This window comes from Argopecten irradians, chromosome 9 (assembly GCF_041381155.1).
Source record: "Argopecten irradians isolate NY chromosome 9, Ai_NY, whole genome shotgun sequence".
NCBI lineage: Eukaryota > Metazoa > Mollusca > Bivalvia > Pectinida > Pectinidae > Argopecten > Argopecten irradians.
This window is the reverse complement of record NC_091142.1, coordinates 31,104,534-31,123,421: the sequence shown is the minus strand read 5'-3', so window position 1 is coordinate 31,123,421 and position 18,888 is coordinate 31,104,534. Positions and strand designations below refer to the sequence as shown.

Below are 18,888 nucleotides of genomic sequence, written 5' to 3'. Positions count from 1 at the left end.
TCCAATAATAATAATTTTAAGTGCAAAGGGCAAAAACATCGTGAAATACTTTCGAATCAAGCTGATATTCGAACTCTGAGATCTTTCCAATGTTAGTCTACATACAAAGTGTCATTTAGCTCGGTTCTCGGTTTATATTTACCCAAGTTATCGCGTTCACAAGGTTCAATAGTAATTATTAGTGCAAAGGACAATAACTCTCAAATAAAGCTGAGTTTCGACCTCTTCCGAGATGTCTTCAATGTTAGTCTACATAAAAGTTTCATCAAGCTCCGTTTATATTTACTCAAGTTATCGCGTTCACAAGGAAATGTTAACGGACGACGGGCGACGTACTACGACGGACACAAGACTATCGCAATAGGCCATCATGACCTATGATCAGTGAACTATAAATCTTTTTGAGAATATAATATGTATAGATGGTAATGAATAAGAATCTGTGATAAATTGATCATTTTATTTTTATTTACTAGTTTGATAACACCTACCGTCATCATATGCTGGTGGAAGATAGCGGAGCTGAGGTTTCATGGAAGCTCCCCATGTGGGGTTCTGTAGGTTGTTACATGTGCCGTCAATCGTGCGATAGGGGGCTGTAGGGTTGCACCGAATTAAAGGCAGGTTACAATGTGGAGCGATCTGTCTCCGCCACTCCAAATTCACGGCAGGATCAGCACGAAGAAGGTGCAAGGGAGTATTTGTTCTGCAGAGTAATCGTCATAAAAAGTCAAAATCAGAATGTAAATACAACAATAAAATTGTTTGTACCCTATGAAAACCGGAAAGCTTTTTAAAATACATCTATCTAAAGAAACGCTAGGTAGTTTGAAATGATGGGATCATTATGCAATATCTTGTTATATATATACAAGTGACTTTTAGAGCAGGTTGTTAAATATCTTACAGACGGGCCAGTTCCTTGGAGGCTCTGACAGTGATGTAGCTTTTATCATTCATGTTTGCAACAACTGCAGTATCTCCTGATGGAAGAATATGGGTGTGGTGCATTCGGCTTGGTGGCCCAATCATACTACCCCCTGAAATAAAGACAAAATCACAAGGTATAAAACCGTATATCATACTTTTGTTTGTTAGTTAGATTAATTAACGTCCTATTAACAGCCAGGGTCATGTAAGGACGGCCTCTCATGTATGCTGTGTGTTGCGTGCATTTGTACGAGGTGCGTGTTTTAGGAGATAGCGGTATATTCGTGTTGTGTATTCTTGTATTGTGGAACTGTTACCCTTTTTTCAGTACTATATCACTGAAGACACCAAGTAACACACCCCACCCGGTTTCACTATACTGACAACGGGCGGACCAGTCGTCCCAGGAGCAGAAACTACCACTTTTATAGACTGTACAAGGTTTCTAAACATACGAAACTTTCGAATGTTGAATTAGATGTTTCAAGGCGTCAAACCTCCTGAAATATACTAGGCCATAAGAGGTATGAATTTACATCGAAAATAATACGTCGATTTCGAGAAATGAAAACGATAAAGATGAAGTACGATTTACGTCCTATTTTGACGCAATTTTCGCATTAGCATGATATACCCAGGTATACCTGCAAAAGGACAGAAAAATACAACGAAAACATTATTGTATTAAATGAGACAGTAACTTACGTTTACATTTAATATTTTAAAATGACATTATGGATGTAAATATCGTACAACGTCAAAGTTTCATACCTGGAGAGTGATGTTGTCTCTCTAGTTGTTTCATCTGTTGAAGTTCCATCACTGCAATATTCACAGAGCGTGCAATCAAACTAGGCAAGGCAGCATAGTTAGTGATACGCCCATGTGTCAAATTCAGCAAATAGACTGACAGACAAAGTGCTAGCATAACACTCAAAAAGCTCGTCCTGCATCCAGACGCCATTTTGAATCTGAAAAAATATAATATAGTTGTTTGCAAGGTGATTGAAAGTTTGCTTTATATATATGAAATGTCATTTCAAAATCCCCAATAAAACAATACTATTCACACCCAATGTCGGGTTTCTGGAGCTCAACATTTCACCTTTGTGGATCCCGACACATGTCATTCACACAGCAGAGGATGCTTTCTCTCTCGGTGGGACTATATTCCTGGGACTTTAATTAGTGTATATGTTGATGAAATATTTGTTTAATCATTTTCGAACCTTGATTATCGTTTTACATTATTCTGAATTTTCTTTTTTTGCTTTAATTTTATACCTTTTGTTACTTACACGAACCTTTATTATTTTTGAGTGATTAAGGTTTGGTTTACTACAGTTACGTCCTATTAACAGCCAGGGCTATGTAAGGACGGCCTCTCGTGTATAACGTCCTATTAACAGCCAGGGCTATGTAAGGACGGCCTCTCGTGTATAACGTCCTATTAACAGCCAGGGCTATATAAGGACGGCCTCTCGTGTATAACGTCCTATTAACAGCCAGGGCTATATAAGGACGGCCTCTCGTGTATAACGTCCTATTAACAGCCAGGGCTATATAAGGACGGCCTCTCGTGTATAACGTCCTATTAACAGCCAGGGCTATGTAAGGACGGCCTCTCGTGTATAACGTCCTATTAACAGCCAGGGCTATATAAGGACGGCCTCTCGTGTATAACGTCCTATTAACAGCCAGGGCTATATAAGGACGGCCTCTCGTGTATAACGTCCTATTAACAGCCAGGGTTATGTAAGGACGGCCTCCTATGTATGCAGTGTATTGTGTGGTGTGTGTGTTGGGATACTGCGGTGTATTAGTGTGGTGTTTTCATCTAAAGTTGAACCAGTCTATTTTTAGGTCATCTAAACAGAAGGGTCAGGATGACCTATAATCTTTATGCTTCGTCAGTCGTCGTGTACCGTCAGCCGTGCGTAAGCTTTTCAGATTTTGAACTTCTTCTCCAGTTCTTGCAGTGCCATTTCGCTGAAACTTGCCTGAAAAAATAATGACACAGTCCAGACCAAGTGTTGTTATTTTTCGGATCGATCCGATATCGAAAATGGCCGCCACTGGCGCCATCTTGAAAACACATTTTGAAGTTCTTTTCAAGTTCTACCTGTGCGATTTGGCCAAGGTTCGACAAACATGCTTGTCCGATTGTCCAAGTAAACGTCGTCATCAGACAAATTATGTACAGAAAATTGAAATGAACACTTGTCTGGACGGACAAATAGAAAAATATTGTGAAATTTTTCAAAAATTCAACATTTATAACAAGTATCAATAAAAAAATGTCAAACTTTTAAATCTGTCATGTTACCGATCGCGAAAGTCTGTTGGTTTCACGTGGTCACTCAAAAGCGTCACCATTACGAACATACATTTAAATGAAAGTAGAAAGGAGAGGCGAACAGCTGTGATGTTGCTTGAAAAATTTTGGTTTTCAATCGGCGCAAATGCTAATGAAAAAAACGGACACGTCGGAGAAAGACAAAATTAGAAAGAGAAAATATGAACAGGAAAAGAGATAAAGAAATTAATTCCAGCATGGAAGGAAAAGTTTAATAACCAAATTGATGTTGAGGAGATGGACTCTGAAGACACATGTTTTGTGTCATTTGTATGAAATACTCGTTACTTACCTACAAATCATCGTCTACGTTTAATGGAACAAAGAAATTCAGACTCGATACAATTACATCACATTTCAAGAGTAAAAATAGCAAATTAAGTGTCATGAAAGAGAAAACATTGAACGCAAATTAGAACACAAGCAATCTGCATTTTGCCGGAAACAATTAAACGACAAGACACTAGACGAACAAATCAAAGGTCTCATGACAACGTCATACAGTGTGTAAAAACGTGTGGCCATTTACTCATTATTCTGTTGCATTTGAGTAACAACAGATCAATGGCCTCGACATGGGTGGATTAATTTACAGGAGTGATTACAGATGATTTAATATAGATATTTATAAAAAATATGGAAATATCTATATTATAAAATGTCCACTTTCCTGAACAGATAACTGTTTTTTATCAATTATCTAACTGATGAAATAATTAAAACTAATTCATGATGTTAAAGAGGTCATTTACTCAGGGTTCATTTAATGTACAGGCGGTCACACTAAAGTACTTTCATGCTCGAAAAAAGTGGCGAATGTGTTTACGGATGGGTGACATGAAAGTTGTGCGCGTATTAATTACCTGCTCACTGTTCATTTTCAATCAAAATATCTCAAAAATTCAACGCTGTTAATTTCTATTAAACCTCACGCGTACGGCCTTTTGTAGATTCATGCATGCTTGCTAAACAGCACTCAAAATCTTGTATCAAAATATGCGATAATTCAATCACAATTCAGAATATTCTTCGGAGCTCAAATCATCGTTCCATACCGTAGTCAGGTTCGATAACTCATCTAAACCAAATGTTTTATTTACTGTTATGTTTGGGAATAAGAATTCCAAGAATAATGATTTGAGTAGAGTTGGTTACCTAGGTCTAATATATTTTTTCGAAATCATTATGGAGGGATTATAATCTTAACCACAAATTGTCAGGGGTTAGGTGATTAACTAAAAAGGAAGGATGTTTTCTCTTATTTAAGGGGAAAAAATTACAATATTTACTGTTTGCAAGACATTTACTTCACAGAAGAAATGGAAAATTTAATACAAACTTTCTTTCTTCTTTTACTCTTTCGGAGAATTTTGTGAGAGACATGGTAATGTTACAAATTATCTTCAGTTTCATTGACTATTGAAAAGTATTAAAAATTACCTTAAAAACCATCATATTCTAAACAGTGTTTTACCATACCCAATTATACCTACAGATCTTGGAATTATTTTGAAAAAGAAGAAAGGTTCTCAGGACTTTTATAAAGTAGTTATTACATCTATACAGAAAAACACCAGTATATCTGCTCAGAGTAAGTGGGGAACTATATCTGACTTAAATAATGACACATGGAAAAAAAAATCTCTTCCATTCAAGGTAACTCTCAATACTAAATTTCAATGATTACAATATCGAATAAACCATCCCATTTTATCAACTAACTCTTTTATTTGCAAGATTGGTCTCACAAATAACCCACATTGTACTTTTTGCCTTATAAAAAGGGAGACAATTATCCATATTTTATGGGATTGTAATGAGGTTCAAAATTTTCTGACAAGCTTTGAAACTTTATTAGAAGTTCTTTTTATTCCCTTTGCCGTAAATAAACAAGCAATGATAAATCGGCTTGAACATACAGGTCTATATAACAGAATTGACAATGAAATTATTCTTATTAAATACTACATATATAAAACCAGATGCTTACATGGTTCATTAAATGTTATGGTTTCGGTTAATTTGATTCAAGATTACTATAAAGTACAGAGACACATCGCTTACAGTAAAGGGGAGTATTTTTACGGAAAATTTGTTAACGAATGGAAAAAAGTGGATAAAACTTTCATGCTACACACTAAAATTACATACATCATTAATATCAGTTAAGCTCTTCTATTTGTGTAAGTAATGAGCCATAAGATCTGAAAGTCTGACCTCTCTCCCCTCCTCTTTCTTTCTCTCTCTCTTTCTTCCCCCTGTCTCTCTCTCATTGTGTGTGTCTTTTATATGTGTGTGTGTGTTTGTGTCTTGTACGTGTGTGTCTCAAGTATGTCCACTTGTCAGTGTTTTGGAAGTATGTTTCGATGTGTGAGAGATTTAGTTTTTTATTTGATTATCTTTAAAAAGTATGATAATGATTAGGGCATGCTAATAATTTGTTTGTTTGTTTGATTAATTAACGTCCTATTAACAGCTATGGTCATGTAAGGACGGCCTCCCGTGTATGCGGTGTGTTGCGTGTATGTTGTGCGAGGTGCGTGTTTTGGGAGATTGCGGTATATTACTGTTGTGTCTTCTTTTATAGTGGAACTATTGCCCTTTTTATAGTGCTATATCACTGAAGCATGCCGCCGAAGACACCAAGCAACACACCTCACCCGGTCACATTATACTGACAACGGGCGAACCAGTCGTCCCATTCCCTTAATGCTTAGCGCCAAGCAGCAGCAGAAACTACCACTTTTTAGGTCACCTGAGACGAAGTCTCAAGTGACCTATTCTAATCGCCTTTTTTCCGTCGTCGTGCGTCGTGTGTTCGTAAACAATTTACATTTTCGACTTCTTCTCAAAAACCGCTGAAGCAATTTCAATGAAATTTTGCACAAACCTTCTAAGGCATATGGTCAATCAAAATTGTCAATTATATGACCCCCCCACCCCCCAGGGGGCTATGGGAGGGGCCAAAAGGGGTAAAATTGACTAAAATTTCAAAAATCTTCTTCTCCACTCACAGATGTGGTAGAATCAAATACTCTTCATAAATAGAAAGGTCTCAAGGCCCTCTACAAAAATTGTGAATTATATGACCCTGGGGTCTCAGGTTTTCCCCTGGGGAGGGGGTTAAATTTACTATAGTTTATATAGTTTTGGAGCATTACTTGGTCATTTATAATAGAAAATTAGTCAAATGTTGTCAGAATTATCCCTATGAAATGGCCATTGAATTCTAGTAACAAATTTTCCATGACTGACTCCCAGGGGCCTTAGGGGTGGGTCCAAAAGGGGTCAAATAGGCTAAAAAATTTTGAATTTCATGGCCCTGGGATCTAAAATTCTGGAACTGGTAGAATCAAATACTCTTCATAGATGGAAAGGTCTTAAGGTCCTTTACAAAAATTGTGAATTATATGACCCTGGGGTCTCATGTTTCCCCCTGGGGAGGGGGTCAAGTTTACTATAGTTTATATAGGAAAAACACATTTATGAATATTTTTTGCTTATTTTTCATAGGAATTTAGTCAAACTGGGTTAGAATGTTTAGCCTGAGATAGCATTTTATCGTCATATCCATATTGGTCCTGGCTGACCCCCAGGGGCCTTAGGGGTGGGGCCAAAAAAAGGGTCAAATAGGCTAAAACTTCAAAAATATTCTTCTGAATTCGCAGATTTGATGGAACCTGATACTCTTCATAGCTTGGAAGGTCTTAAGGCCCTCTACAAAAATTGTGAATTTCATGGCCCTGGGATCTCAGATTTTCCCCTGGGTAGGGCGTCAAGTTTACTATAGTTTATATAGGAAAAACACATTTATGAATATTTTTTGCTTATTTTCCATAGGAAATTAGTCAAACTGGGTTAGAATGTTTAGCCTGAGATAGCATTTTATCGTCATATCCATATTGGTCCTGGCCGACCCCCAGGGGGTTAGGGGCGGGGCCAAAAAGGGTCAAATAAGGCTAAAACTTCAAAAATCTTCTTCTGAATTCACAGATTTGATGGAACCTGATACTCTTCATAGATTGGAAGGTCTTAAGGCCCTTTACAAAAATTGTGAATTTCATGGCCCTGGGATCTCAGATTTTCCCCTGGGTAGGGCGTCAAGTTTACTATAGTTTATTTTTTTTATTTTTTTGGGTATATTGGAAAAACACTTTATGAACATTATTTGCTTTGTTTTCATAGGAAATTAGTCAAACTGGGTTAGAATTATTAGCCTGAAATAGCATTTTAACACCAAATCCATATTTGTCCTGGCCTTGCCGACCCCCAGGGGCCAGAGGGATGGGGCCAAAAGGGGTGAAATAGGCTAAAACTTCAAAAATCTTATTCTGAATTCACAGATTTGATGGAACCAAATAATCTTCATAGATTAAAAAGTGAAATTTATAAAATCACTGACATTAATGACTGACTTCTTGTTTGGTTTTGTTGTTTAACATTGCCAAAGAAAATTGGAATTTTAAGCATTAGGTTTGGTAAAATAATACACTATCAAATTGAAAAACAAAAAATCAAAATTCTAAAAGGTTCAACTTTAAAGTTTATTCTAATTCGTAAATACTTTTTACAGATTTGAACCAACTTTGCAATGCTTTTCTGTAGCAGCACACAGGTGACCGTCAAGGCCTCTTGGGCCTCTTGTATAGACTTTGGTGTGTCTCGGCCAGGGGACAGAACCCAGCCTTCCTCACAGGGTCGAACGCTCAACTCAAGGACAAAAGTGAGGCGGTGCCAAGGGAGGCATTAGGAAAGATAAAGTCAGATAGGAAGAAGAGAAAAATAAGATCCTAAATTTAGTCGCCTTTCACGATCATGCAATAGGGGCAGCAGGTACAATTCTAACGCCCTGCCTGCAGGGCTAATGATACTTTATATTGAAATGTAATGTTATGGTAGTATGCTTGTAGAGTGATAGAGAATTGATAAGGATGAATAATGTAATTGTGTTGATGATAAGTATAGAAATGATACAGTGATTTTATAATGAATGATGATGTGTTTGTTGACCGTTGATGAGGATGATAACTTTATTGATATCATATTGAACGATGATGTATGTGTATATATTGATTGATGCTACAATGTATAAGGATGATGATTCAGGATGAAAATATTATATTCATGTCATGTTGAAAGCGGATGTGAGTGGGTCGATTGAGTATGATTGTCTTGGACGAGTTAATAATATATTGGTATGCTTAATTAATGACGATGTGAGTATGAATGATGATCATTGATGAGGCTGAGGGATGTGAATGTGATGGTCAATTTTTGAGGATGATTATACTACATGAAGATGGCAATATATTAAAATTATGCTGAATATGTTGTGAGTAGAGGAATATGGTGTGAGTGAATTAACCATGTATCTATATATGTAAAATATTTGAAAATAAAAAATATGTATGAAAAAAATAATAATTCTTCAATCATTTGTGAAAATTAATTTAGGAAATTGTTAATATAACTTTCAACATCCTGTTAAAATGTCATTTTTATATTGAATACGATATATTATGTACAGACGATTGGAAAATGCTGTCTTCTACATCGTATTCAATTTCAGATTTGCAATGCAGATTTGTTTTGATATTTTAACCAATCAACACTGAAAAGGTTGCAGCAGATAAAATTCATATCGGTGCTCATAGATGGAGCCACATATACCTCTATTACTGAAAATGAGTTATTATATTTGAGATGTGTAGATGATCGAGAACCAGTGAACAAATATGTAAGCAACGAAAGTTTAGAACATGCACATGCAATTCTACCAACTATCAAACATACGTGTCAGAGACTAGTTTTTGAACTGGAAAAAGCAATCTTGGCAAGCCCATTGATGTGGCTGCAAAAATCAAAGATGTTGTAGATCAGTTGATTGTGATACATTGCGTAGCTTGCTAGTAGGTTGGAGTTGGATGTTTCAACCGCTATAAATGATAATCAAAATCAAATTATGAAACAGATTCAGGACATATTCCAAACATTATTAATACTAGCCAAAAGCACTCGTGGAACTAAATGAAATTGCTGAAACACTGGACGGAAAGGTTCTCAAGCCAGAGGCTGCATAACTTCTGGTGGGGTAGAGGTGGCGGCCAAAGGAGGCGATAATCCCTGGGACTTAAGGGATTAGTTACTTAGGGTTATCTGAACTAAAGTCTGAGTGACTCATATGCATTCTCTTTTGATTATAAAAGCATGGTAATTGAATTGTGAAAGACGCATATTTTATAACACTGACAAGCAAAATTAATCCTGAGAATTTTGAAAGTAACGCACATTGTTTACTTTTTATGGCGATGATTCAACATCTGTTTGAAATCAAAGCTCTGTATCAAAACAATTGACTGAATGTAACATCCCTAATGTATTTTCTTATCTGTATTTTGGGTTTATAATTTGCTGTTAGTCAACACAGGAAATGTATTAATAACTCGTAAAACAGTCAGTCTTTAAAGAGTTGAATATGGCTTTTAAAGAATATGATAAAAACGAGTGAGAGAACAAAGTAGTATAAATGATGCCTACAACCTTCATTGAAGCACATGTAATAGTGTGACCGTGTTAAAATTGTCATACAAATAACAAATGAATTCATAATGATGAATTTTCATTTCAATCTAAATTTTAAGTACATACATAATTTAATAGACTATACTCCATTAAAGATGCTCCACTGCTGACAAATGGTATTTTTTCACTATCAAAAACAAGAGAAGACGATTAAGTATTTTTTCTCCAGTTACAAAAATTACTTACTTTACACCATTACCACCATTGAAAAGTTAGAGCTTCTTATTTTACTTCAAGTTCAAAATATGAAAAAATAATTAATTGCATCCCGAAAAAAATCCGTGGCACTATATTCTATATTGAATGAAGTAATGATTGCGCATGCACCTAAGACGCAATATTTTTTTTATGATATATTTTGTGTTAATTAGACATATATATAAACGATAAAACCCCAAATATTGTTCAAGTGATGAGTATCATTTATGCTCTGTCGGCGGTGGGGCATCTTTAAATAAAGCAAATAGGAAATGACCGTACTTTAAATTGGGAAACAAGTTGTGTTTAGATTATTTAAACGTTTGTTGACCCCTGCTGGCTGAAACTTGACTGAAATGATCCTGACATGGTCCCGACAAATGTTGTTATTTTTCGGGTCGATAAAAGGCGACTGAATTTAGGATCTTATTTTTTCTCTTCTTCTTTATTGAGGTTGTTTTCTCAATCTGATTAAAATGCAGATTCTTATTATCACTACGTTTGATAAAGAGGATCTGAGAAAATCCCGTTAGGGGTCATGTCCAGGTGACCTTTGCAAATGGCCAATCAAATTGCTACTTGCAAAATTTTGACAGTGAATTTCAGGGACGAAATAGTTTGAAAATACTGTCAGAATTATTTTGGTTTAAGTAGTCATCTCGCCCAAAGTGCACAATACAGCTGATTGTATCGGTACACTGGGACGAAATATCGTTTTCAAAGGATGTGACAAGATGTAGAAAATATATCTTATATGAAGACCACGTGGTATAAAGGTCATTTGGACGTGACCCCCTATGGGATATTGTCAGATCCTTTATATAACGGAGTGGTTATAAGGATCTGTATTTCAATCAGATTGTTGTTTTCTTATACCTCCCTTGGCACCGCCTCACTTTTGGCCTTTGGGTTTAGCGTTCACCCCTGGGTTTCAGTGTCCCCGAGACACATCAAAGTCTATAATAGTGGTAGTTTCTGCTCTTTTTTCCGTTTCCTACGATAAGTTTACGTTTTGAATTATCAATGTTAATGTTGAAATGCTGAAAAAAAATGAGTATTATATTTATTGGTAAAAACAAGAAACACACGTTAGACGTAATATAAAGTATTTGATATCTATTCCAATTAATATGAAATAATTTCATAATTATTTCGTATCTAAATAAGGCATATCTATAACATTTTACCTCCGAAACAATTGTCAATATAGTAAACTGTTACAGTTCAGTGACCAAGATATTAACTAATTCGAAGACTACAACTGTAAGCGTTTCTTTTTATTTAAAGAAACCCCACCGCTGACAAATGTTATTTCCCTTTATAAACAAACAGCAGGAGATGATTGAGTATTTTTTCTTCAGTTACCTACTTTACACCATGACCACTATTGAAAAGTTTGAGCTTCTAATTTTACGTCAAGATAAAAATATTATAATTAATCAATTGCATCCCGAAACAATTCCATGGCATTATGTGCTATATAAAATTAGAGCTTAAAACAAATGTTGCTTACGTCATCGCCTTTAAGATCATCCAATAGCGGCAGCAGGTACACTACTTATGCTGTACCTGCAGTGCGAATATATCGCTTCAGAAATTAATATTACAATTATGGTATCAAGATAAAGTTTTCGAAAGAAAAGTGATACAAATTGTTTTTAAAGATAACAGAATGCATCACTTTTTGTTTATTGAATTATATGAATTATAATTTGGCCCTGCAGATAGGGTTTTTTTTTTTTTTTATAATTATCTTTTTTTTCGTGATTTTCATTCAGTAAATCAATTAAATATACAAATACACTCAATAGACTCTCAAACACATACATACTTACGTAAAAAACATACACTCATATATTTAACACATGCATATACATTCACATACATACAAATACAAAACTTAAATTTCTAGTACATACGTAGAAAAAATTATACGAATTAGGAGTTTGGAGATGAGGGGAAAAATTATATTGTACTGAATATTAAGGAAAGGAATCAAAGACAGGATTAGAAGAAAAAGAAAAAGTGATAGAGTTATAAAGAAAGAAAAAGGAAAATGAAAAGAAAGAAAAAAGAAAAAAAAAGTTAAGAGTCTAGGTAGGATGGAGACGGAGGAACAATTATAACTGTATAAAAAATCTTTAATCAAAAAAAAAAAAAAAAAAAAAAAAAAAGCTATTTCGGCTTTGTGCAGGGAAAGGGGAAGGGGGGGGGGGGGGATAAAATGAAATAAAATAAACAAATTATAAATATGGATTTAAAAAGTTTAATAAAGTAAATGTGTGACAAAGTGCAATTATAACTTGATTAGTTTTTCCCATTTTCTCCATTCATTTTCAAATTTAAGTTTTACTTTTTCATCTTTACTATTTGAAATATATTTTTGAATTGTATAATGGTCTTTAATTGTGTTGATAAGAGCGTTGATGCTTAATGAGTTGTGTAAACATCTCATTCTGTAAATGTATTGCTTTATAATTATGATAATTTCATTGTCCACTCTATTACTATGGAGATAATTTTCATGCAAGAGTCCAAAAAGAAAGGATTTTTTATTAACAGAAAAGGGAATTAAGAGAGCTTGTAATAATGTGTCAAAACTTTCAAGTAATCCTTGCACTTCGTCACACTCCCATAACAAGTGTGTAATAGTTTCAGGCTCAGTATTGCAGAGTACACAAAGAGGGGAGATAACTACTCTGATTTTAAACAAAAATGAATTTGTTGCCAAAATATAATGGATTAATCTATATTGGAACCACTGTAGTTTAGCATTTGTTGTAACATTAAATGGAATTTTATATATTTTACACCAAGTTTCATGATCTATATTGTTAAAAATTGCATTCCATTTTCTAGGACCGGACGGTATTATATCGGACTTGTTTAAAAAGTTATAAAACAGTTTTGATCCTTTTCTATCTTTGAGAAAGAGTTGCAGATTAATAGGCATATATGGATAATGAATTTGTTTTCTTTGTAAATCATATGAAGAAATTAGTTTTTTGGTAGCTGAAACAAGACCTTGGTACTGTAAAAAATTTGTGTTAACTTGGTAAATCTGAATAAATTCTTGATATGTGTAAAATAAACTTCCTTCTACACTCTTAACAATGTCATTTATGATACACACACCTTTCTGATAATAGTTTTTATAGAAGATTATCTTCCTATCCACCTTAATATCACTGTTATACCAAATAGGAGCCATCAAAATGTTTTCCTGACAGATTTTCTCGTTATATTTTGAGCTTAACATATACCACGATTTAAAAACATCACTCCAGAATTTATTTTTACATTTATTTTCACACATCTTTATATATTCCGAACCACAATTTGAAAGAAGATCAATATTGATAAAAGTTTTTAGAATTGTCTGCCATTTCTCTTTAGTCTGATAAAGTCTTCTTACCCATGTAAGTTTAAGAGAATTTATAAAAGCTATGGTATTTATCATTTTCAATCCTCCATTTGCATAATTTTGTGTGGTTGTCTCCCTTTTAATTTTGTCAGGTTTCCCATTCCATAAATAGTCAAATAATACTGAATTAAGTTTGCTTATAAATTTATTATCTGGATTGGGAAGAGATATAAAAAGATGATTGAATTGTGAGATAAGTAGGGATTTAATAATGTGAATTTTTCCTATAGGTGTTAAAGATCTTCTTTTCCATACTTTTAACAAAGATTTTAGTCTGATTAGTTTTTTGTCAAAGTTAAGTTTTGGCATTTCATGGAGATTTACACTAAAAACAATACCTAGCAATTCGAATTTTTCCTTCCCCCACTGTAATTTAAGTTCTGGTAAAAAAGAGTCTTCACTATATTTCTTGCTACCAATCCAAATCACTTGCGTTTTATCAACATTCATTTTAAGTCCAGAAATTTTTGCAAATCTATTAAGTTCCATAATTGATTCTTTTAGAGATTTCTCCGAACCGTCGAGTATAAGTGAAGTATCATCTGCATACTGAGATAACAAAATAGGACAATTTTCAACATTTACTCCTTTTATATCTTTATTATTTCGCAGTTTTATAGCTAGAATTTCAGCACAAAGAATAAACAAATATGGTGCGATAGGATCCCCCTGACGGCAGCCCCTCCCAATACCAAAGAAAGAAGAGATATTTCCACCCTGATTAATAGCAGATTGTACATTACAATGTAGAGTTTTAAACCAGTTTATAATACTATTTCCGAAACCAAATAAAAGAAGAACTTTTTCTATAAATAGCCACGACACCGAATCAAAGGCCTTCTCAAAATCAATCATCAAAAGCATGCCTGGTATGTCATTTTCCTCAGTATAATGCATAATATCATATATTAATCTAGTATTTACTCCAATATAACGCCCAGAAATAAAACCAGTTTGATCATCACTTATTAATTTATTAAGAACGGTTTTTATTCTATTAGCAATAGTACCAGATGCAATCTTATAAACAATGTTTAAAAGTGATATAGGTCTCCAATTTTTAATGAAATGCCTAGGTTTATCTGCTTTTGGTATGCAAGTTATAATTCCTTGTCTCTGTGTGATAGAAAGTTGCCCTGAACGGTAGCCAAAATTTATTGATCTTACAATAAAATCCCCCAATTTTCCCCAGAAACATTTAAAAAATTCTGTAGTAAATCCATCTGATCCTGGACTTTTATTATTTTTCATAAATTTTAAAGTTTGTCCTGCCTCTTGATATGAGATTTCCCCTTCCAAATGATCAGATTCTTCTTGAGATAACTTAGGCATTTCATTATAATTAAGATAGTTTGATAAATTCATATTTTGTATATTATCTTCTAGATCTGTATTTTCCGGAACACCATAGAGAGTTTTATAAAATGAACATACTTCCTCCAAAATATCTTCTTGTTTTGTTAATACCTTGTTACTTGGAGTCTGCAGTTTTGGTATTATTTTTGAGGTATAGTTTCTATTTTCCAAACTGAAAAAATAACTAGTTGGTTTTTCCCCTTCTTCTGCCCATTTTACTCTTGATCTTATAATACTACCTTTTATCTTATGTGATCTTATCCTCTCTAAATCCTTTTTCTTATCATTTAATTCATCTAAATTAGTGTTTTCCTGTGCCTCAAGTTTTTGTATCTCTTTCTTTAGATTATCTTCTCTACAGTTTTCTTGTTTTTTCTTATATGATGCATATGAAATTGTACATCCTCGGATTTCCATGAGCAAGGTTTCTAAAAATAGTTGATCATCAATAGAAAATTGAATCTCGGAATTAGCAATGTTTTCAATATTATTTAAAAGATAAACTGGTAAACAGTATTGCTTTTTCACTTTGCTAATGCAATTATTAACTAAATGCAGATAATCTTGGTCATACAGAAGAGAATTATTAATTTTCCAAGTACCTTTACCCCTTTTGAATTCATTTATTGTAAGAGATATATTTGGAAATGAATGATCTGATCTATACCCAGAATCTATGCCTGACTGGTCAATACTTGGCAGTAAACTCTCTGAAACAATGAAAAAATCAAGACGTGCTTGTTTCACTGGATTTTTTTTCCTCCAAGTATATCTCCTAACATTTTCGTGTTGTTCTCTAAAGACATCTATAAGACCAAAGTTTTCTATTATATCTAATACTTTTTCCCTGGCTTTTGGATTATTTATATTCTTGTATGTATTATCATAATCAAGAGTTGGATTTAAAACAAGGTTAAAGTCGCCACAAACAATAACATGATTATGGCCAAAGTCTTCAATAACATCGGAGATTTTTGAATAGAAGTCTGGACTATCCTGATTAGGACCATAAATATTAATAAGTGCAATATGTGCAGAATCGATTTCTATGTCTAAAGCTAAAAAATTTCCAGATAAATCTTTCTTCTCCTTGTGAACTTTAAACTCAAAGTTACTACTGAAAAGAATTGCTACTCCACGCGCATTCCCACGAAAAGACGAAAAATACGATTCGTAACCCCATTCATTCCTAATAATTTCTTCATTGTCCGCAGTAAAATGTGTATCTTGTAGACAAAAGATATGCTTATTCGTGTCTCTAAGATAAGAAAATACATCTTTACGTTTTATTCTATTCGAAAGACCTTGCACATTAGCCGAGACTAGCCTCACACCTTCCACTTTGACTTTCTTATGAAATACTTAAGTTCCACCGTTTCCAGCCTAAAAGAGTAGGGAGATGAAAGATTACAGAAAGAGGAAAGAAATACAAAAAGAGAGTTTAAAAACATTATCAAATTGGGCGACATCAAAGACTACTACCTGACATACATGTACGACAGATTCTTCCAAAAAAACCCACGGACACACCATGGCCATCTGACCATGTTTCACTCACACCGCAAAGATGAATTATGATATCAGTGTCAACCAGACGCCTTCATAACACAATGTTTCTTGACTACAAGCCTCAAGCGCTGAGCCGACAAAGACTAGGCTTAATAATTCTCTGATCCGGTTTTAAAATATTTCCGGATATGATGGTCACATTCACCAATATAGCACAGTAAACAACTCAAATAACTTAATAAGACTAATACGATTCTCGAAAATTATACACAAATAGTTTAATTAGAGGAGATTAATCTCTTATAGTATTACGAAAAAAATGAAGGAGTAGTGTACTGACAATATATAAAATATGACAGATATCTATTATATTACGGATTTCAAAAAGAATCCAATTTTTACAGTACTGAAAAAAAAAAAAAAAGCAACCACTGAAATCCTGATGTTATTCTTAACGATTATATATATATAAAAACACATACGAATGCATTTTAATCCGGTTAAAATTTTAGCACTTCATCTTCAATGACTCTGAGAATAACCACTTTGTATTACAATGTACAATGTACAGTTATAACAGAAAAGGAATTACCCTGATAAGCGCATATCAATGATATATGATCATAAACATACATATACGTTTGTATATATTAGATAAGAAAAAAAGTTTCTGATATGAATGAGAAAGATAACTAGCAAGTTTAAAAAATCACAATACCATAATACGTACATGTACATGTAGGTTCAGATAAGTAAATAGATAATTTACATGTAAATTGTATATTCACTTACCGCATATTTATGGAAACTTTTCATCCATCCTTTGTTTATATAATCCGTACGAATCATACAATCACACCACTTATACACAATATTGAACACAAAAGGAAACAACAATATATACACAGCAGTTAATACACAGGTTGGTGGCACATCGATGTGCCTTATGTCCTTACCAACCGTTCTAGTGTCAGTGCATACAATGAACATATCAATGTACATATATAACTACCATCTTCGAAAATTTTCGTCATCCATAAGATACCTAGACTCTAACGGCGTGTCAATAAAGAGTCTCCGTTTCTTTCCATTCGTCAGAATCGCGAAAAGTTTTCCGTCCACACTGTAAGTGTTTTTAACAGACTCCAACTTAAAAGCGTCCTTCAAAACACGTTGATTATCGCGCGTAAGGTCCTCCACAATGACATATCCTGTGTCTCTAAGTTTTCTGCGCGCGCGTATGATCTCGTGCTTCTTCCTCCTTGTGGTAAATTTCACGATGACGTTCCTCGGTTTCGCGCGATTAAAACCTCCAAGTCTATGGGCTATGTTAATTTCCTCCTTCTTGAGCGGAACACTGAGTTTATCTGTCACAAAGTCCACAATTTTTTCGACACATTCCTCTACCGTCTCCTTCTCGGACGTATCTTCTAGACCCATGATCCGGAGAGAATCCTTCCTCCCGTGTTGTTCCAGGTCGTTCAGTTTGGTTTCCGTACGGTTTCTGGCTGCATGTAATCTTGCAATTTCTTCTTCCAAGCTTTCAACCGTCCTCCGTAGATCGCCATTGTCCGACTCGAGGGCTACGATCCTTCTCTCTAGACGATCAGTGATTTCCTGATTCTCGGCACATATGTCAGCTTTCAGCTTGGAAATCGTCTTGTCGAGATACTCCCGAGTTAACATAGAAGAGAGAAGTTCATCTAGTCGATCTTCCAATGTCTTTCTATCCTTTCCCTCAGTTCCAAAACTACTTAGCCTTCGATCTTTACTTGCTGCACTCCCTCTAGCCGGCATGATTAAGCTAACAAAGCGTACTAGTCCAACACAGAATGTATAGAGAGATATAGTGGCCAGGTGTACGTGTAGGTACCAATATAGCTACATGTATGTCGTGAGTAGTAGTCACAGTGGTGATTTCATTCCATGTTCCAGAATCAAATCGGTTCAAATCACATTTTCAGATATACAATTTCCAGAAAAAGTCCCATATTCTTACTGTCCTTTCTATCAAAAACGATAGGACCAAAAGTCTGTTCATAAAACCATCTAGAAATAGGTGAAATGAGTGTTTTTTTGCAGAGCAAAAAATACCCGACTGAACAGTAACCACGTGACGTCTTGATTAGTATATTTCTTTTAATGTATACCGAATATACAGTGCTATTTGCAGAAACATCCGATCAATTACAGCAAATATTAGATGCTCTGAAGCCTTTCAATAATAAGCATAGTCAAGTGCATGGAATTAATCAGGATCTATATGCAGATTATAAATGAGAAGTGCATTAATATTTTGGTTTCCTGATGAAACCATTTTTCAAATCAAATTTCAATTGTATTGGGAAATCAAACAGGTTTCTGGAACACTGCTTATTTTACTTTAACATAATTTTTTTGTATCACAAAGGTGTTCTCCAGGGCTACATTCTGTAACAACTTTCATTTCTTCTGACCATAGATCGTTGATATTGATGGTTTTATAACACTGTTTCTTGGGGATGCTCTACTGAAACAGTTATTATCTTAATGG

General features: G+C 34.4%; 2 protein-coding genes across 3 annotated transcripts in view; one reads left to right on the top strand and one right to left on the bottom strand.

The window, feature by feature from the left end:
• The window catches only part of LOC138332071 (uncharacterized), a 43,802-nt gene that overhangs the window by 7,207 nt on the left and 17,707 nt on the right, over positions 1–18,888 (top strand). The window lies entirely within an intron of this gene.
• On the bottom strand, positions 466–1,894 carry LOC138330698 (chorion peroxidase-like). The gene is made up of 3 exons (XM_069278237.1): positions 1,702–1,894; positions 908–1,040; positions 466–706 (listed from the first exon to the last, which is right to left on the bottom strand). The coding sequence occupies exons 1-3, from the start codon at positions 1,892–1,894 to the stop codon at positions 466–468; spliced, it is 567 nt and encodes a 188-aa protein (XP_069134338.1).